At 43.7% G+C, this 21,930-nt stretch overlaps 1 protein-coding gene and 1 long non-coding RNA gene across 2 annotated transcripts in view; one reads left to right on the top strand and one right to left on the bottom strand.

The window, feature by feature from the left end:
* Positions 1-1,468: 1,468 nt before the first annotated feature.
* The window catches only part of grm8a (glutamate receptor, metabotropic 8a), a 185,157-nt gene continuing 164,695 nt past the window's right edge, over positions 1,469-21,930 (bottom strand). Inside the window, exons 11-13 of the mRNA XM_076111791.1 lie at positions 4,091-4,231; positions 3,174-3,276; positions 1,469-1,518 (exon numbers count right to left, since the gene is read on the bottom strand). Of these exons, the coding sequence (XP_075967906.1) occupies positions 1,469-1,518; positions 3,174-3,276; positions 4,091-4,231 (294 nt within the window). The remainder of the gene's footprint in view (positions 1,519-3,173; positions 3,277-4,090; positions 4,232-21,930) is intronic.
* LOC142971155 (uncharacterized) lies at positions 12,562-13,521 on the top strand. Its single transcript, XR_012959342.1, has 3 exons — positions 12,562-12,691; positions 12,808-12,922; positions 13,451-13,521. It is a non-coding gene; the product is annotated as an uncharacterized LOC142971155 (long non-coding RNA).

Here is a 21,930-nt window from a genome sequence, read left to right as displayed (position 1 = left end):
ATGTAACCAAGTGATTTGCTAAATTTTGGGATTCGTGAGATGAATGTTGGAGCAGAAAAAAGGAACAAGCATGCTGTTCTGTCAGGGCATGCCAACATCGTAAAACACAAAGTACAGCGAAGGCTCATGGGACCGTCATGATGTCATAACATAAAACAAAGCATAAGACAAATTAAAAATTGTATCTGCTAGATTGACATTCAGGGGACCACCAAAGTGATTACCATTCATCCTGAGAGGAACATGGATATCTGTACCATATTTCATGGGAATCTATCTAACAGTTGCTTTGTCATTTCACTCGAAAAACACAAATGTCAACCTCATAGTGGCCCTAGACGAAACCTCAGGGGATCACCGAAGTTATTAGGATTCCATGGCAGTGCATTCAGTAGTTGCTGAGACATTTTAGTACGGGTCAAAGTAGGGGACATTTACACTAAATATGAGCGGGGAAATATAGAAAACCGCACAGTATTCTGCTGTAAGCATGGTCGGTAATGTACATAATTACACATATACATCTACTTGTAAGAAGCATGATACATTTGTGTGTGAAGTAATGATGACATTTGAATGGATGGTGCATTGCCACGATCTGCCATCCATACATGTATCTACATTTAAGATGGGACCTAGAAGATAATCTGCAAAAGGGATCCCCCCCCCCCCTCAAAACTACAAAACGTACAAACGACCACCAATCTACACATTTGCAAAACATTCCTTTATTATAAATAAATCTCCTTTTTGTATAAAAAAACTGGCATGCTTCAACCATGGCATTTTACAGGTTCACAACCCAAGGCGACAACCCGGTTAGCCAAGACAGCAAGAGGAAACACACTCATCTCATTATGCAAGGGCGATCCATCAGACAACGGTGAGACAAGAATGAAAAAATCGTCACAACCACAAAAATACTCACAAGTAGAGAATAACAACAAACATGTTTGAGTCTCATAGATTTTTCTCATTTCTCTTTTTAAATATCTTTTAAAATGTAATCTGTTAAAACTCTTTCCCAGCCCCACATTTGCCATTTTAGATATAATGTCTACATGGAGTGTTTTTTTTCTTCTTTTTCTTTGCATTTTTATGATTATTTTTTTTGTGTGTAGATTTTAATAGTTTTACTCTGTCCACCAAAGTGTCCTATGGTATGTCTTTTTATTTTTCATGTCGTCTCTTTTTTTTTTTTTAACGGGTAAGTTCATGGTAGGACCAATGAGGTGTGAGCGGCGGGAAAGCAGGCACACTGACTGGCTGTTTATGTGGTCCCACCTCTCTGTGCTTTGATGCTGAACAATACAAAATGTCTCATGCTTGGATTCCTTCGGGCGCTCAGTCTGTCCGCAAGTCCTTCTACCAATCGGCTGAGAATGACGGCTCCTTCTTTCGCTCGGCACTGCCCCAAGACACCGCCCCCTCTCCTGTCCGATCCCTTTCTTCATCCTCTGTGGTCCCTTCAAATGGCATGATTGCTGTAGCTGACATATGTCGTCTTAGTTGATGAAGCTGCGTGAATACGAAAAAAAGGGCGGACGACGGAAAAGGAGGAAGGAAGATGATAACAAAATTGGGCGAAGATGAGGTCAAGAACAATGAGGAAAAGAGTGAGAAGAGAAGGGGAGAATGAAGGAGAAGGGACCGAATGGAGGTATGGAAGGGGTAAGGGAAAAGGAACATAAGAAAGAGCAGTTGAGAGCAGATTTTTGTCACGATGGTCACGTAACAGTGTCACATCCACAGTCCACCTTGAGTAGTTGGAGCTTTTTGTCAAACCCATTATGTCTTGTGTCCCCTCAGGCGTTCCATGGTAAATGTCAATGTTTTTGCAGCAACGTCAGGCCTCTAACTGCGCCATTGTTATGCTTTCATTCTTTTTTTTTTTTTTTTCTTTCACTTGTGCTTTGCCATCACACTGCTGGAATAATGGGGAAAAAAAAGGTCCTTGATAGAAAAAAATAAAAATACATTTATCAAAGAAATACGTGTTAGTTCATGCAGACTTGAAAAATGCCCAAAGTTTTTTGTTGATATTTTCCAAAGAGCACATTCAAGCAAAATGTCAGGAGCCAAAAAAAGTAAAGACTCCTGAACTTGCTTTCTGCTCATCACCGTTGGAATACATAGATTGTGACCACCTTGGACCATATGGAACTTATTCAATTGCAATTTGTATTGTTTGTAAAGGGAAGTATGTGAGGAGATGACTAAGCAGTTTCTCTACTGGCTAAATGAATGAACTGAGACCTGCTTCCTTCACTGGTGCTCATCAAGACACGGGTCAGAAACATATTACCCGACATGCCGTACTCATGGACTGCACAGAAAGACATGCACAGCAAGGCTGAGACGTGCATGTGTTAATGAGATTACAGATGGAGATGGGTGTACAAACACCACTTACACACAGAACTATAGAGATAAATACACAAACACACAAACACACAAACACACCAAAGGACACACCAGACTGATGGATACTCATACCAGAGCATGCGTGCACACATGCAAACTAGCAGCTAATCATGCATGCGCATGCACTAAGGCACACACACGTGCACATTCACATGCTCTCCTGTCATTCCGTCCACGGATCGCTGACGAAGCAGAACACAAAACAGAGCTTTGAAGAGAATGTAACAGTGCTTCACCGTCAGAGCTCGGAGAAGACACGCCGTGCTATTTAAAAACTGTCACTGTTGCAGCTGTTTTGCCACGCAAAAAAAAGTCAGGCGTGAAATTCATTTTCAAACCGAAATTAAACTTAAAGCAAACTAAAAATCCTCACGCAATCTGCACATCCAAGCATACATGTACAAAAGGAAAAATAGTGTGTATGATGTACTACCCACTTGTTGGTAGTATGAGATCAACTATTTCATTGAAAGAGTAAATAACTCCATCAGAACAGTTGTTATACTGCGCCATCATGTTTCCTATTCACTAGAATCCAGTTTTAACCTCTCTAGGTGCATGTGTATCATTGTGTGTGTGTGTGTGTGTGTGTGTGTGTGTGTGTGTGTGTGTGTGTATGCTTTAGCGTTGATCTCTCAACATGTATTCAAGCATTATGTGGATTTCTGGAATAAAAATGGACGGGACGATATAGTTTTAAACAGTTTGTTATATGTATAGTTATAAAATTCTGGTGTTCTCTTACTCACTGTTGGTCTCCATGCTCTCACATAGCTCAGTCTTCACCTCTCCGTTGGGCCGGTCTCCCTTCTGGTTCAGTTTCCCCGACATGGTGGCAGCTGTCACAATTGCCTGTATCATCATGCATTCACATTCAGAAATCCACTCATTGGCAATGAAGACTGTTTGTGCGGTACAAGATCTGGTTCCCCTCTTTAGTAGGGCTGCAACAAACAACTATTTTGATAGTCGATTAATAATCCGTCGATTACTACTTTGATTAATCGATTATTAAATCTGATAAAAAGTGGGTTTTTTCATCCTTTTATCAAAAGAAAAAACTTGTACAATGCTCTTTAACCACAGGGAGCAATACCTTTATCAAGCATTAGTTCTTAGATAGCTTTATCGGCACCCGGGCCACTGGCTACATACACAAACAGACGGACAGCATTTTTGTCAGGTACTTTTTTTTTTTTTTTTTAATTAGAACCTGTAATCGTGGATTTACTCATCTCCACTTTATTGTTAATATCTGCCTCCGCCACTTTTCAGATGCTTACTCTAGAGACGTCTGAAGATGAAGGAGACGGCGTCATTTCCTTTAATTCACAACGTGAGATTTAAAAGCCGCGGCATTGGCTGGAATACTGCCCCAATGGGGACGTTGCCACAGTGTGTGTCTTGCACCACAGCATAGACCCAACTCAATGACCAAATGTGTTGCCAAATATTTTTTATAATCAATTCTATTTAATTTAATCGATTAGTTGTTGCAGCCCTACTCTGTAGTTCGATGTAGTTCTACTTAGTGTATCTTTAAATGTATTATCCTCATATCATCAGCACGAATGATGTTTAATATCAGTCAAAATACTAAATCAAATATATGGAAAATATTCCGAAAATGTAGCATGTAAGACTCATGTATTTCACAGGGCCTCACCTTGAAGCTGCGTTTTCGTTTGGGTACGTTCTGCTCGGGGTGGAAGAGGATGATGTAGACCTTGGGCATGTAGAGCATCCCCAGAGACACAGAGGCAGACAGGCTGAGAGAGATGGTCAGGGTGGTAGTTTGGATGTACATCTAGGAGGAGAGACACAGAGGGACGGCGTGAGAGTCATTTATCACATTTCAAGTTGTCAGAGATAGCCTGTGTAATTGTCCAACTGCATAGTACGCCTGGTGAGGGAAAGAGGAGGACAGATAAGAGGGGGGAAGACAGGTAGTAGAAGACGGTCTAACACGGGCAAAATTAGCAGAGCATTTGTGTAGTGACACCTACAGTGACACACAGGCAGGCAGAGCAAATGATATGTGAAACGATGGCACTAATGAAGCCGATTAATTGCCTGTGCGCTGCAGAGCTCGGCTCTTTGTGTAAGAATGTGAAATGATTCTTAGCATTTATTTTGGCAGGCTGAAACAGGCACACATCGTCCTGCATAGTCGACTACATGTCTCCAGTGAAAGGGTATAGGCAGTGGACTGAAGGAGAGATATGCTGACATGTACTATAAGCAGAAATTGTTACATAAACCTTACTAAATTAGGACTATGGCCACATACAAGTCTGCCAAGTAAGTTGGAGGGCAGTTATAATGAAACAAGAAGACAGCGAAGCAGACTGTGGAGGACTGAGCACTAGTCCTCAGGTCCTTAGTGAGTTTCGGAGAGTAGTTTGGAGGAGGAGAGACCTGACACAGCTGACAAGCTCTCACGACATGGAGCTCATCGGGCGAGCACTGTCTGCGAATATTGAGGGAGACAGACAGAAAAAGGGAGGGGTGAGATGAATGGATGGATGGATTTCTGGGGGAGAAAAATAGTATAAATGGAGGCAGGAAGGAGAGGTAACAGAGAGGCATGGAGAGAGAAAGAAGAACCGGATGAGAGGGACTCGTGGAGACCAAGAACAAGTGAGTAAGAGAGCAGGAGAGAAAGTACAAATGCACTGCAGTGGCTGCACAACCTGGACAGCCAGTTTCTTTAAATCACAGTATAGTGGTGGCGTTGGTGTCTTGCTCAGCGTAATGTTTGATCCACCACTGTTCCTCAACAATAAGGATGAACTCCCTTTATATAATACTGCTCAATAAAACGCTGCGTAACCACGTCATGAATCATTCATCACTGAAAGACACACATGGTACCTACATGCACACATGGATACGTACATACATGCATTCAAATACAAACTTGATAGCTGCAACCACAGACACGTTAGGTGCGAGCATTCCTGGCGCACTAAATAATAGAGACCAAGACGCCGTGGGGACGAAACATCAGTCAGGGTTCACTTAGCTCTCATTTTTTAATTTGGGCATTTAATTCAAAATTGATTGTAGCCTGTAACTGGTGTAAATATGCCCTTAGAATATGATTTATTTTGCGAACACATTATGCCATTTGTGAAAAATTGGAAATGGACATAACAAAGAAATAAAGAGGATATGACTTCAGTATTCTCAATCAGAAGAAACGGCCATGAGCTGCCCTGGTATGATTGTGTTTGACCAGACTATTATGTTCTCCAAATGAAGCAGGGAATACTGGAAAATGATGCCGGCAGTAACACATGCTTCAGTCAAAGGTCTCTAATTTCTCAGCCAAACCTGAACAGGACCTCAAAAAGAGCTCATTGGCAAATGGGATTTAATCATTCAACAAATGTCATGATTACTGATATTCCCGTACTTATTAGGACTAAGAGCATTCCCCGAACTCTAAAGCTAACCATCGGCATTACACGTTAGAAGCCTACCCAACTCTCTACCTTCAAACTGGCTTTTGAAGAAGCCAAATTTCATCACTTTCCAAGAATATCCTCATTCTCAAAGTCTCAATCTAAAATGTGTGTTCAGAAATAAAGAGGAAGAGGAACAAAGGTGTAGATTGACAGAGAGAGAGAGAGAGAGAGAGAGAGAGAGAGAGAGAGAGAGAGAGAGAGAGAGAGAGAGAAAATCACACTTTCTTCCTCCCTTGATGACTTTCCTATGGTAGCATCACATAGTGGGTTGGCCCGGGGAGCTCTGCCTGCAGCTCCCCTGCAGGCTCTGATGGAAGTTTACGCTCCACTGCCGACTTTTACCTCAACCACAGGAGACACACAAAACAACACACCAACACGCAGGACTGAATTGTGCAGTTGTTTGAGACGGATCACCAATTAAACAAGAGCAAAGAAAGATCATGTTGTTTGTTTTCTATGTTTCCTGCCAACAAATTGCACTCAATTGACTTGTACCGATACAGGGATCAGTGAGTGGCTGTAACAGAACGGAACAGATGGATGCTTTCAGTAACAGAGAGACGGGAATGAAACCTAGAGAGAGAGGAAAAAAAGGTTTAAAGAGAGTCGATGAAAGAGAGAGTGGAAATGGAATAACCCAGAGAAAGAAAATGGAAGAATAACAGTGAAAATGACAGTGAAACAGAGATTCCCTTAAGCTGTGAACTTGCTCTTATCAAAACACTTCCATTACATCCAGCCTTGGGACCAATGTTGTGGCTTCCAGCTAGTATTTACACAAAGGCACACATACACAGCCCCCGCTGAAGACCGACACCGTCCTCCTCCACCTTGCTGTCTACAGCTGATATCGGCTAAAAAATGCTTGCATCGGAAGAGCGCTTTCAAAAAAAGTCCCACACAAAGTAGATGCTTAGCTACAGATGGCTGCATTCAATTTATTCCCTTTAGGTTTAAAACATTTACAGGCGGAGAATCTCTGGTCCGTGATAGGAAGAGATTCAGAAAGAGGAACAGAGGGGTAGAGTGATGGCTGACGTGCTTTTAATACCTGGGGAGAAAAGAGACTCGGATGAAGAGGATCAGGAGACCAAATATAGAAAGAGAAGAATGTACATTCTGTGGACAAATACGTAGCATAGCGTTGGGCTTACGTTTAGTCCTACGGTTGAGGAAACCCAGGTAGCCAGCGGACTCGGCCGTATTGCGGCTGAGTGTCGGCTGACTCGGCTGTGTTCCGGCTCGATGCGGCCAAATGTGAGCCAGCTTTGGCCCATTTCATTTTTGCCATATCTGGCCCAGATTTGGCTGTTACAGACATGGGCCTATTCTGGCTGAGACATGGCAGCCGGGTTCATCGGCAGCCATCACTGAAACAGGTTCTGGCCCGTTGATGGCTGCCAAATCTGGGCCAAATCTGGCATTTCGAACACGGGCCTATTCTGGCTGAGACATGGCAGCCGGGTTAATCGGCAGCCAGCACTGAAACAGGTTCTGGCCCGTTGATGGCTGCCAAATCTGGGCCAAATCTGGCATTACGAACACGGGCCTATTCTGGCTGAGACATGGCAGCCGGGTTAATCGGCAGCCAGCACTGAAACAGGTTCTGGCCCGTTGATGGCTGCCAAATCTTGGCCGAATCTGGCATTATAGACTCGGGCCTATTCTGGCTGAGACATGGCAGCCGGGTTTATCGGCAGCCAGCACTGAAACAGCTTCTGGCCCGTTGATGGCTGCCAAATCTGGGCCAAATCTGGGCCGAATCTGGCATTACGAACACGGGCCTATTCTGGCTGAGACATGGCAGCCGGGTTTATCGGCAGCCAGTACTGAAACAGCTTCTGGCCCGTTGATGGCTGCCAAATCTGGGCCGAATCTGGCATTACGAACACGGGCCTATTCTGGCTGAGACATGGCAGCCGGGTTAATCGGCAGCCATCACTGAAACAGGTTCTGGCCCGTTGATGGCTGCCAAATCTGGGCCGAATCTGGCATTATAGACGCGGGCCTATTCTGGCTGAGACATGGCAGCCGGGTTAATCAGCAGCCAGCACTGAAACAGGTTCTGGCCCGTTGATGGCTGCCAAATCTGGGCCGAATCTGACATTATAGACGCGGGCCTATTCTGGCTGAGACATGGCAGCCGGGTTTATCGGCAGCCATCACTGAAACAGGTTCTGGCCCGTTGATGGCTGCCAAATCTGGGCCGAATCTGGCATTACGAACACGGGCCTATTCTGGCTGAGACATGGCAGCCGGGTTTATCGGCAGCCAGTACTGAAACAGGTTCTGGCCCGTTGATGGCTGCCAAATCTGGGCCGAATCTGGCATTACGAACACGGGCCTATTCTGGCTGAGACATGGCAGCCGGGTTTATCGGCAGCCAGTACTGAAACAGGTTCTGGCCCATTGATGGCTGCCAAATCTGGGCCCAATCTGGCATTATGAACGCGGGCCTATTCTGGCTGAGACATGGCAGCCGGGTTTATCGGCAGCCAGCACTGAAACAGGTTCTGGCCCGTTGATGGCTGCCAAATCTGGGCCGAATCTGGCATTATAGACGCGGGCCTATTCTGGCTGAGACATGGCAGCCGGGTTAATCGGCAGCCAGCACTGAAACAGGTTCTGGCCCGTTGATGGCTGCCAAATCTGGGCCGAATCTGACATTATAGACGCGGGCCTATTCTGGCTGAGACATGGCAGCCGGGTTAATCGGCAGCCAGCACTGAAACAGGTTCTGGCCCGTTGATGGCTGCCAAATCTTGGCCCAATCTGGCATTATAGACTCGGGCCTATTCTGGCTGAGACATGGCAGCCGGGTTTATCGGCAGCCAGTACTGAAACAGGTTCTGGCCCATTGATGGCTGCCAAATCTGGGCCCAATCTGGCATTATGAACGCGGGCCTATTCTGGCTGAGACATGGCAGCCGGGTTTATCGGCAGCCAGCACTGAAACAGGTTCTGGCCCGTTGATGGCTGCCAAATCTGGGCCCAATCTGGCATTATGAACGCAGGCCTATTCTGGCTGAGACATGGCAGCCGGGTTTATCGGCAGCCAGCACTGAAACAGGTTCTGGCCCGTTGATGGCTGCCAAAATCTGGGCCCAATCTGGCATTATAGAAGCGGGCCTTAACTGGCTGAGACATGGCAGCCGGGTTTATCGGCAGCCAGCACTGAAACAGGTTCTGGCCCGTTGATGGCTGCCAAATCTGGGCCCAATCTGGCATTATGAACGCAGGCCTATTCTGGCTGAGACATGGCAGCCGGGTTTATCGGCAGCCAGCACTGAAACAGGTTCTGGCCCGTTGATGGCTGCCAAAATCTGGGCCCAATCTGGCATTATAGAAGCGGGCCTTAACTGGCTGAGACATGGCAGCCGGGTTTATCGGCAGCCAGCACTGAAACAAGTTCTGGCCCGTTGATGGCTGCCAAATCTGGGCCCAATCTGTCATTATAGAAATGGGCCGAACTGGCTAATTGATGAAATATTGTAATGTAGCCAAACATATTGTAGGAGCGCAGGGATTAACCATGTCGACAAGTGTCTCTTTTTGGCTGCTCACCTCTGTCGTCGGTTATTTCAACTCGTCTCTAGTACGCGAAACGGGCCCTCGTAGGGAGCTTTTAAAGGGTCCATGGTGGCCGTCCTAGCGAATGAACACATATTCAGCTGCCTTGAGGCTGGACAGGATATGCGACTGTGGGAGGCCGTGTTGCAACGTAGGCACAGGTGTGAACACTCTGGCTTTTTCCAGGAGAGTGGCCCGCTGCTGTGTCGCAGACCAAGGGTCTGTGATCTTGGGGATGAACTCCCCAGGGACCCGCAGCGGCTGGCCATAAACCAACTCGGCGGATGAAGCTTGAAGGTCCTCCTTGGGGGCTGTCCTGAGCCCCAATACAACCCACGGGAGCCTGTCCACCCAGCCGCCGTCCTTGAGGCTGGCCCGGAGAGCAGCTTTCATTGAGCGATGGAACCGCTCACACAACCCATTAGCCTAGGGGTGATAGACAGTAGTCCGGTGGAGCCTCACCCCTAGGCTTTCTGCCACTGCGTTTCAGAGCTCTGACGTAAACTGTGGGCCTCGGTCCGAGGAAACATCAGCTGGGGCACCAAACCTGGCGACCCAAGTCCAATGAACGCCCGAGCCACCTCATCCGATGTCGTTGATGACAGCGGGACGACCTCCGGCCAACAAGTGGTTCAGTCTACCAGGAGATGTGTGAAACGCGCTGCTGGCGTGCGGACCATGGTTCGGCCCTCTTACTCATAGCGAATGTCAATGGCTTGTGATCCACAAAAGCTGTGAATTTCCGAGCATCTAGCAGGAACCGGAAATGATGAATGGCAAGAAAGAGGCCAAGGAGTTCTCGATCAAAGGTGCTGTGCTTCCGCTCGTTAGGCTGTCGACTGAAAAAAGCGAGTGGCTGCCATGCACCTTTCACCCACTGCTCGTAAACTGCGCCAACCGCTAGTCTGAAGCGTCCGTGGTGATGGCTATCGGAGCCTTGGGTGATGGATGTGCCAGCATTGTTGCATTTGCCAGAGCTGTCCTGGCATCCACAAATGCCTGGTTCCTCTCCTCGGTCCAGTCAACAGCCTGTTTGACAGCCTTGCCTTTCAGGGCTTCGAAAAGGGGCCGGGGGATAAAGCGATGGTAAAAGTTCACCACGCTACCTGACAAGAGGGCAGAAAAGTCCTGAATGTGCGAAACTGGATAGCGGTCCGGGATTGTTGCATCGTTGAGCCGACGATATCACCGCACAGGCGCCACCCGCCACCTTTGGGGCAATGTGCAGGGGTGAACACGGGCTGTTGGAGAGGTGAATGATGCCCAGGCACTCCATGTTGTCAAACTTCTATTGTTTCTGTTTTGATCATATACTGTACAAATAAAAATTATTATTATTATTATTGTAATTAGTAATAGTAACATGGGGGACTACATTTAATACATTTGCTGTTAATCAGACCACAAAATTAGCTAGCTAGCACACCCTTTTGTCCGTCAGCCTCACTCCCAACTGCTAGATGAAACTATACAGTATATTTGCTCTACGGGACTGTTTGGAATACAGACTGGAACATGTTCAGGGATGGTGCCATCCAGCAGAACAACATTAATCTGAATTAATATACATCACACATCTGCTGTGTCAAGGGCACTTTTGTGTCATTTCTGTATCCTTTCAACACACATGTGTAGTATGACAATGGATCAGCTCACACATGAGTGTGTTGTTGAGCTTGGCAAAATATCGCTGCTGGCTGCCAAAGAAGATGGACGTCTCAGAGGAGGACATTCCAACACTACCGGTGAGTTGTTGGCGTTGATTATATTACAAAAACAGTGGCTCAATATTTTAATGGAAGTGTGTGTAACGTGGTGTGTGCAGTCCAGCGGCGCCCGGTGAAACTCTTCGCCCCGCAACGCTCGGAGCTCCCCGCCCGCTTGCCGCCTGTGCAGCTGATGGGGGGGAGAGAGCTCCCGGCGCTGCGGTACGGAGCGAACGACTGCACACACTGTGATGACACAGAGCTGGTTGGATATCGGTAAAGATTAATTTAAGTGAGTAACGTTAACATTATATCTCTTAAAATAGTTTGCCAACAGTATCTAGCCATCTGGCTAACATTAGCTATCAGCTATATTAAGCTAGCTAGTTAGCTGAATAACTGAGTTAGTGGTTAATGTTGAATGAATGAGTCTGCTAGCTGACGTTGGATAGCTAACGTTAGCTTGCTTCTTTAACTGCCTGGGTTCTTATGTTCTGGCCATCATGATGAGCGTTATGTCATGTCAAGTTAGTTCATGTTAGCATTTGTGAGCTAGCAAACACTCGGTTGGTCAAGTCTAGCTAGCTTTCTTTGTTATATTTAATTCATTGTTCCGTCAGAAGTGGCGCGAAAGTGCGTAACGTTAACATCAGTGTGTAGCTAAGTGTTGAGGTGTAGATAGACTTAGATGCGCTAAGAGCAGACAGGTGCCAGCGATGGGGCAGAGGAAAAGTAAGTATCGTTAAGTGGTTAAGCTGTAACGTTATTAAATGTAAAGCTTGGGTTAACTGTGTTTGATTTGTTAAAGAAACTAAGTGTGCCATTACCTACATGGAACTAATATTAATTAGCTGTTTATAATTGGCTTGAACAGGGACTAGAACAGGTTTTTTAATCACAGTTGACTTTGTAGCAGGGCTTTCCCTGCCGTTATATGGCTATAGGGCGAAGGACCTTTAAGCACATGAATATAAAATCTATGTGGAGAGCTTCAGGGCTGTGAATGTCCTCGCAACCACATTTAAGGATGATAGATGGTAAAGAATTGAAAAGAAAAATGTACAGTGTCCAAAGCAAAAACCAACTTCTGGAAAAGACGAGCAAATTGGGATTTGTCCTTGAAAGGATTTTAAAATTTAACACAGATTACCAAGAGTTTACTGATGTTGATAGTAGCGTACAGATAAGGAACCTTGACACATTCCAAGTGCCCATTTTCAACCTGTTGCAAGAAAAGTCTGTCTAACTCGGGTACATTTTCATATATATTTTTTGGGGTTATGTGTACATCTTGTCAAATTTAGTTCCAAAGAATCTCATGGAAGTTGGTCTAAATTTCTGCTTTCTGCGGCTTTGCTCTTAGTTCTCTTTTCAGCCTACAAAGGAGCTGGATGTACAGGATGGATTGAGGCCTCTCCTCGAAAAGAAAGGAACTCCAAACTCAGGGCATTGTTACAGAAAAAACAGGCTGAAACTCGTCAAAGTTTGCGTCTCTGTCTTGGTGGAGAGGCACGGATTGTAAGTTTTGCAGTCTATAATAAGAGTGATTAAACAAATGTGCTCACTTACCACGATTGGACTTTTAAAATCATGTACAGCACATGTTTATTGTATGTATGTATATCTGCGAACAGGTGGATGCTGTCCATAGAAGGCCGTGTGGTAATCACATATTTACCTCCCATGCCAGATTTCACAACTGCCCTGTCCCTTGAGTATCGGGTGGAAGCAGCCACAACGTATAAAAAGGTATTGTTAAAAATTCTTATGTACATCACGTTTCTTTGCATTTGCATTACCTGCATTTCTCCATTAAAGTCTGCTTGTAGCATTGACCAGGTAAAAATCACCGTACTTGCATTTAGGTGGCATTTGCGGACAATAGAAGAATAGGACTTCTTACAATCAGCATCCATTTGATTTTTTTTTTATGTTTGCCCAATTATTATCTAAAAAGAGTTTGCCACTGTATAGGCTATTTGTCTAAATTCTCAGAAACAGTTAAAGTTATTCCATGCTCATCTGCAACACCACAGTGTTGCATTTTATTCATAAATTATGTCTCCTATCCTGCTTATGGAGTTAAGAAAGAAAATAAAAGATGATAAGCCTGTACCCACACTGGTGACTCCACCCCATGAATGCCAGATTGCCTTCACACCACTAAAGATTCATGTGGGACATTGATCTCCCACAGGTCAAACAATATGCCTTAATCCCTGATCTTCATCCACTCAAATGAAGTTCATTTCTTATTTGCTTTTGTTGTTTTTTCAGGGATCTGCTATTCATTTTGCACTGTGGAGCTGATGGACTGAATAGTGATGGACTCACTAAGAAACAAGGAGCCACAGACCACTTTGCTCAGTGAAGTCATCTCAGTTCGTCCGTGGAACAGGGTGAGCTCTCTTTGTATGTAAAGGGGAAACAGTATTATTAAGATGTTACTATCATTGTTATAAGTTTTAAAGGGAACTGTTACGGATACATATGCTTGGTCCAATTTCCATAAAATATACCAATTGTTAAGTATGAACTGTACTGTATACTAATGTGTATAGTACACTGTTTTTGCAGTTAGCATTAAGGTTTTCATGGAGATGTAATACTTTTTTGTGTGATATTTGTGTATTATATCTACCCAGAAGTAAATGCACAAAAGACTCAAAAAGAGATTTAATACAAGTTGAGACAGCTAGTTACTTTTTAAGCTGTCTACCTCAAATTCCTCCTGTAGAGTACATGTTAACTAGGGGTGGGAATCACCAGAGGTCCCGCGATACGATATTATCACGATTTATTACTTTTTACAACTTCAAATTATGTTCCCAAAGGAAAACTTTGTCAACATGTTTCATCTAATAAGATAAAGTTTTCAGTATGTTCATCTCACTTCAATAATTTTTATTGCAGCAAAATAGGATTGTCAAGCAGACAACTTAACTGAATGCAAACGTGTCTATAACTTATATAAGAGTTATATAACTCGGTATAACTTGCGATGCGTGGACGTCAAGGGCAGAGAGCCAGTTATGCGCTGCACTCTCCCCATGAGCCTGGCTGCTGGTGGCAGATTTAACCCCCGTTGTGAGGCCAGATTGAGCGTGTGAGCGAAACACTTCACATCCAGGAATCCCGCTAACTGAACGGCAACGCCCAATGTTAGAAACGTTGTCGGTTACAACCACCAGGTTTTTGTCGGCAATCCCCCATTCTCGTGCTGCATTTTGCAGGAAGTCTGTAATGTTTGCCCCGGTGTGACTTACGTGTACTGCTCTAGTTTGGAGAAAACGTGAGACAGCAGTCGCCAGTCCTCTGTGAGATATTGTGCTGTTATAGTCGCATAGGAATCCACTGCGCTTGACGTCCACGCATCGCAAGTTAATGCAACCCTTACGGCTGTACTCAAAGATTCCACAACTTTAAGCTTCACTTCTCTGTAGGGCTTGGGCACGGATGTGTCGGTGAAAAAACGCCACGACGGAGTCATATCCATGTGTCATATCCATATCCTTCTTCCCTTCCTTCTAAAAAAAATCCAAAATAAGTCCAGACGTCTGATTTAAACGCAGACGGTGCATTTCTGATTTCTTTCTCCGATGTCTCCCATCTTTGTTTTGACCAATCACGCTGACCCGGGACCTCTGCTGACCTCACCAGAAAACAACTCAGCACCATCTAGTGGACTGAAAAAGCAATTGATTTTATTTTTCTAGTAGCCTACCAAAAGGTTTATAGTTTATATATTAAAAGATCGATACTTGGCGTCCGTGTATCGATACAATATCGTCACGTAAAATATCGCGATACTATGCTGTATAGATTTTTTCTCCCACCCCTAGTGTTAACTGTGTCACAGCACTTAGTTTATTGGCCCCTTCTTACTATGGCAATTCCTCTACAATCTTAATGTTTAGTAAGATTGGTGGATTTCAGGGGAATTAATTAGTTTGGCACCATTTTTGCATTTGGCTGTGTGTATTCAAAGTGTTTTTAAATGTGTTTTATGCAAGAATAATGTGTGTAATATATTTACCAAACAGTGCATTTTCAATAACAGAATATATCTAAAATTGGCAGAAGAAAAGGCCTCATATTTTTGTGTTGATTTGTTATCACCACGGTTTCAAATATTGCAATATTCATGTTTTTGGATATTAATATCCATCGTTTTGTGATTGCTAATACTGTAAATGTTTAGAGATTACAGCTGCTTGTCAGTTAAGCACATTTCAGAAGATAATTGTCATTGGGTTATCAAAAGAAAACAAAATTCCTAGTCCATTGTTTGTTGAAGCCACTCACAAGCACAGGAATAATGTTATCCTTGCTACTGTTCAACAACTAATAATAAATTGTTAAAAATGTATTGTTTGCTGTCTCCCTGCAGTTATTGTTGAAGCCTAAAAATGTGTGTATTTTAAAATACAGTAATATTAATCAGTACTTTGATATTACTGTTTTATTTTACAGTTTAAACACTAACCGTCAAAACAATTACACTACTTGGAGATTACTGTTATTTATATTACGGTTATAACAACCAAAACTACAGTAAATGCTTTAATTACTTTGTTTGATTTCACAATCAAAACACTGCTAGTGTATTAAAAAATACAATACATGGTAACAATTACTGTTACTTGTCAATAGCTGCCAGTTAATAACTGAATTTCACGGTACGTTTCTTACAGTGCTTACTTAGCATTCGTTGGACTGCTTGTGTCCCCTCTGGTTGCAAAAATGACCAAAATGTTCATTTTAATAACTTGCAAAAAATAAATGTGAATATGAGATGTACCTTTCTTTATTTGGCTAATGGTTTTCACTTAACATTATTCGGCCCGATTTTGGGGCGTCATTCATCCCGAATCTCAGCCGAGTCGGCAACCGAACCAGACCCGGCCCGACGCGTTTCTTCTGGCGGGCCGATGCTGGCCCTGGTTATTTTCGATTATGGCCCAGTGACGGCAGTGTCGGCATCCAGAATCGGGCCGGTGTATTCGGCCCGATTCTGGGGCGTCATTCATGCCGAGACTCAGCCGAGTCGGCAACCGGACCCGGCCCGATGGCGTTTCTTCCGGCGTGCCGGGCTTATGCCGGATCTGGGCCAGGTCATTTTCGATTATGGCCCAGTGACGGCAGTGTCGGCATCCGGAATCGGGCCAGTGTATTCGGCCCGATTCTGGGGCGTCATTCATGCCGAGACTCAGCCGAGTCGGCAACCGGACCCGGCCCGATGGCGTTTCTTCCGGCGTGCCGGGCTTATGCCGGATCTGGGCCAGGTCATTTTGGCTACCTGGGAAGTGATGCTTTTTGCTAAATTCTTGTGTGTCAGTCAGTAATATTGCCCAAGTCGACTTAGCAGTGCTGGGGTTTTATTGCCCTCTGTAGGGCACTCATTTCATTTTGTGTTGATGAAAAAAAAGGGCTCAGCTACGGATTTTTGTCAATGGGACGCCTTGTTATTTTTCAATTAGTGCTGAAAGGATAGGTCCACTGTTGTTCAGCCCAGATCGTATCACAATTATATGTGTTTAGTGTACAACCTCACCTATAGCTGCCTTTCTTTCCCCTGGGAAAACCTTTTCTCATATCGAACATATTTGCAAAACATAATGTTCAGGTTCCATTCTCATTATCAGCATACTTGTATCACAAGTATGCTGATATCTGCTCTGGCAGCTACCGATTGCCACTTAATTCAAATGGCTAATACTGAATAGCTGTAGAAGAATGTAATTCCTGGGAGACATGGCTGATGCTAAGAGACGGGGCGGCTTGATAGTTAAAGAGTAGAGAGCGCAGTCTTCTCTTCACAGCTGATAGCCGTGGCATGACAGCTAACGTTGAAGGCTATTCTGGGTTGGTTTGGCTGTACTGTATAAATGGCACCGTGAAATAGAAAGTACAGCTCGTGAACACTACACTACCAGAAGCCAATTAACTCAATTAGGCCTGTCTTCTGCAGACACTGCAATTTCCGCTCACTGATATACACAAGCAGGAGCGATGTATGACATAATGCACTAATTAAGCTCAGACCTTAAACGGATGTTGAGTAAATGGAGAATGGCATTAAGATGTGGAGTTTTCTTCTCTGCACATTATGCGGGCTCCTCATCGCCCCCCAAATACAAAGTACCTTTCACTAACATTAGGGCATCTATAGTCAATGCCAAGAAATGGTGTAACGATGTCATTTAATCACTTGCTTTTGAAGCCGCCTTGGAGGGAATGTATTGATTAAGACACGATGCAGCAAAAAATGCACTTCAAGCCGTATGAATAGTTGCATGCGCACGCACAGACGAGCGTGCCCTTACACAAATATGAATCAGATTATGCATGGGCTGTAAGAACACGACACACACACATATCCCGGCCTCTCACGCTGTCTTGATGGACCGCAGCATGGACAATTTGAAGTCATTACACTGATTCCAAAACCTTTTATGTGTTTACCACAGAGCGAGAAAAGGGGGATGGTGAAATCAAAGAGCTCCGGCCAGCAGCAGAGAAAGGGGCCATTAGAACGATGAGGAAAGACAGGGAGAGAGAGAGAGAGAGAGAGAGAGATGGTGTGAATATGAAAGACATGGCTAAGTGGGACAGAGAATAAACAAACGGAATTAAGAAAGGAAGCAGGAAAACATGGAATAAAGGAAAGGTTCCACTTCCTGTTAACAATCAGCAGTTGCCAGGGAGTGGAAGTTGACGAGAGAGAGAGAGGAGAAAAAAAAAAAGACAAAGTGATGACAAAGCAGGACAGATGGACAGAGACGGTTCTGATGAGCAAAGTTCTGAAGCACTTATTGCCATGGGCATGTTGTTTCGTGATACAATGGAGAGTTTTCCCACAAGACACTTGAAAGGAAGTTTACACATGTTCAAATTAACAGTGCCACACACTGCACTGATGGCTGTTGTATGCTGCCAAGAGGCTGAGTGGTTGCCTGTTGTCACTTGGCAATTACTGTGCACAGTGTGGCATTTTTGAAGTATTATTGGCATTAATCACCTGCGGAAGTAGTTAATTGTTGATTAAAAACAAATGCCGGTATTTTAGACTCAGCCTCAACCTTTGAAACCTTCTTTCACATACTTTGTACTGATGTCCAGGTGAATAGACAGGGACAGGTCTTATACGCCAGAGAAAGACGCTGGTAAAATCTTATTTTCACAACTTATGATTGATTGGAGGAAAGTGATTGATTGGATCTAAAGTAAAAAGGAGGTGTCATAGTGGAAAAAACATATGCCCTTCACTTGGGCACTGTTCCACCGAATAGCTGTGCATTTGGATTAAGTTGAACTTATGTTTAAAACTCTCTGGAGTCAAATGAGATCCCTCGCCAGATGTCACTCCGCTCTCTTTTTGTCTGCCAGCCCACATTTGAAATAAATGACTGCTGGCTGCTTTCTTTCATGTCCCGAGTCAGTGAAGGGTCAGAGAGAGGAAGAAAAAAAAAAAGAGAGAGAGGGGATAAGAAAAATATAGAGGGATGAGAAAGCATTGTGCACGGCACATTTCATTCCCGAAGACATCTTGCATCTTTCAGTCGCTCCATCCTTGACTTGTCATCCCCCTCTTCTCTGCCCTTACTATCTCTGAGAGTGGTTGGCACTCTACACTGGACCCCAAACTACCCTGCATCTCTCTCTGAAATGTTTTCCTTTCCCCTCCCTTCCTTTTTAACATCCTTCTCCATATCTGCTCTTAGTCTTTTGAAACTCTTATTTTAACTCATTGTCTTACTAACTTTATTTCTCTGTCTCCCTATTGTTTTGTGTTTTTCTCTCCTTCTCATCTCCGTTCATTTAACGTGCTTCCGTCTGCACACGATGATCATGAGTTTAGGTGTACTTGATAGGTGCCTGACCTAAGCCAACCTTCAAACAGGCAAAGTGACTTCACAGGCAGCCTGGGGTCCTAAACTAACTTCTTATTGCCATTTATTGTAAAAAAAACTCTTGTCTGTGTGTGTGTGTGTGTCGAACTCCCACCTCCTGTTTCTGTTCACGCATAGCATGGAACCACTCATCATGTTAATCACCTGAGCCATGGGAGGGTGAGGAGATTTTATTTTGATTTATTTATTTATTAAAAAAATGGGAGCATGACCGTACCGGTTCTTACCACTTCTGACTCTGAAGGATTTAGGATTTATTTATTTATTACAGATTTTCACAACTTCAAAGTGTTCTACAATAAAAGTAGAATTGCATGAAATGACTCAAAAAACATTACTTGCAGGGGGAAATCACAATTAAATATTATTAAAGTGATTAATAGGGATTTTCTTTTTTAATGGTTGGAAGTATAATAAAATTAAAGTATCATCTTTATCTTCCACAAACAATATCAAAGAAGGAGACATAATAATCGAAAGAACCAAGGCCTGCTTTCTGTCAATATTTCAGTTCAAAATATCGCTCTGCAATTCAGATCACGTCCGCAGTGGAAAGTAACAACTAGACAAGATTTACGTGTTCAATTCAAAGCTCCAACTGTGGCAGTTATGAGTATAATTTAGAAACTCAATTTGACTAAAACATAAAAACTGATGAATGGTGAGAGGAGTAGGTGTTTTTCTTTCTTTCTTTTTTTCAATCCGTGTGCAAGAAAAAAAGTAACTTTTTTATTTCTTAGTCTCTCTCAGTATGTTTTTCACTCAGTATGTTTTTCATTCTTAAATCCCCAAGTTTCACTTCTCCACATGCCCATCACATGCATGTTTCCAACACGGTGCTGTGATAAAAAAAAAAAGCTCTGACACAGGATTCTTTGCCATAATATTTTAACTTTGTGTCCCTGCGGCTTAATTGGGCCCAAGCGTGGTCACTGTGCCACACAAGTGCCTCATTATCTTCTGCAAAACAGCACTTTGAGACATTTCTCCTCCATCTAATCCATACTGGCCTAAGGTCTGCATGTGTGTTATAAAAGAGTGCACGAGTTATTCCATAAAATAATGTTACATCTGTGTTTGCTCTACCACAGCTTGTTAGCGTGGCCCGTATTGACTTGCAGATCTGTATGAGGTCCGGCCAGTAGTCTCAAGTCAAACAAATTTTTGTGTTGTGCATAAAGGTTTCATGGTAATCACTACTGTTAGGCTCTCTCTCTTTCACTCTCTTAACTAACCGACGTGACTTTGACCCCACTGTGCACAGCTCCAGCCAATTAAAATACCCAGCAAGGAACAGCATGGAGCGTCATCAGTCAGCAGACAGCTTCCTAATCGTGGGGGGGGGGGTGGGGGGGGGGGGTGAACAAATAAAACGGGAGTAACTGTATTTCTGCTCGTCTGTGTGAATTGTGCCTGTTTCTGCAGCTTACGTTACGCAATCTTGACAGAAATTGGGCTGGAAATCACACAAAGCGCTTTCCCGCAGTAATAGAGTCGGACTACATACTCCCAACCCTCGTTTGTAAGGGTATTTGGATGACTGTATTTAAAGGGAACACTTTAGTGGTCTGATACTTTTCTTAATTATGTTTGTGAGAGTCCCCCAACTCCTCTGATTCAACCCTGTTTTGAAATTCCACCTTGTGGTGAAGGAAACGTCACCATGTCTCCTTGCTTCACAAAGTCATCAACTCATTGTTGCCTAGTAAGTTTCCTCAATGATACATATATTCGTTTTCAAAGGGATACTGTATTCATGAAGCCACATTGCCATGCTGATTATTGCTAATTGTGCGGGGGGGGGGGGGGGGGGGGATAAAAAGGTTGCGTTGGTGATTGAGACATGCAGTGTTATTGGTTTGTTCAAGGTTCCATGAGTTGCCTGTGGTTAACATCAACAGCTACAGCAAACACTACGTTTTGTTGTTTTGCTCCAGCGTTTAGACAGGGTCAGGGGCTGCTTTCTGACAGGTTAGGTTGGTTATAGTGATTAATAGTACATAGCAACAGGCAACTAAACGGTGTGGGATCTTTCCAGATGTATTAGTCTTTGTCTACAAGTGGTACTGAGGCCCATCTGTTTACAGTAATTTAAACCATAGTACACACACACACACACACACACATGGATTGCACGGCTGCTACTGAAAGAATCGTAACTCATAAGAGAAAGATAGTTATCACAAAATTGAATTGGTTTGGTTACTACTACTATTACAAACCAATGTACTCTCACACAGACTACTAACTAACTAAAATAAAGGTGCACAGCACTCAATGAAGCACAACACTCAAATACTCCAACAATATGAAAGTTCAGTTATTTGGAAGCACCGACTGGAATAACTATGTTGAAAAGACTTCTTTTTTTTTTTCCTGAATCAGACCTGAATGCACTATGACGCTTTGAGTCTGACAGCGCTCCAAAATCATCTCGCCAAGTTTTTTCCGAACCATTGCCAGCAACTGGGTGCCAGGTTATTGCATCTACACAGCAACAGCTTGAAGGGCAACACACTTTTGAATTTCTCTTGGGATCAGCAGGATGAGCAGTACGGCACTAATTAAATCGGGGCATCTACTATGGCTTCATTTATCAATTTAATTCAGTTTTTTAATTTTGCACGGTTGCCTTATTATAGTGCATTGGCTTCACATACTTTACTGCTTGTTCTTTTAAAAGAACATTAAAACAATTGGAATTTAAAAATTGAACATCTTGAAAAGTTAACAGGCACAAAAGAAGACTGTCAACGCAACTATTTGATCAGCTGCAGTGCATGCACTGCTTTGTCATGCAGTCTGTCTCTCTACAGTCTCACATGTGCAGGAATGAAGAAATGA

Source organism: Anarhichas minor, unplaced genomic scaffold (assembly GCF_050575085.1).
Source record: "Anarhichas minor isolate MPS153535 unplaced genomic scaffold, ASM5057508v1 ptg000045l, whole genome shotgun sequence".
NCBI classification, from domain to species: domain Eukaryota; kingdom Metazoa; phylum Chordata; class Actinopteri; order Perciformes; family Anarhichadidae; genus Anarhichas; species Anarhichas minor.
The sequence above is the reverse complement of the archived record's forward strand: the minus strand, read 5'-3'. Positions and strand labels throughout refer to the sequence as shown.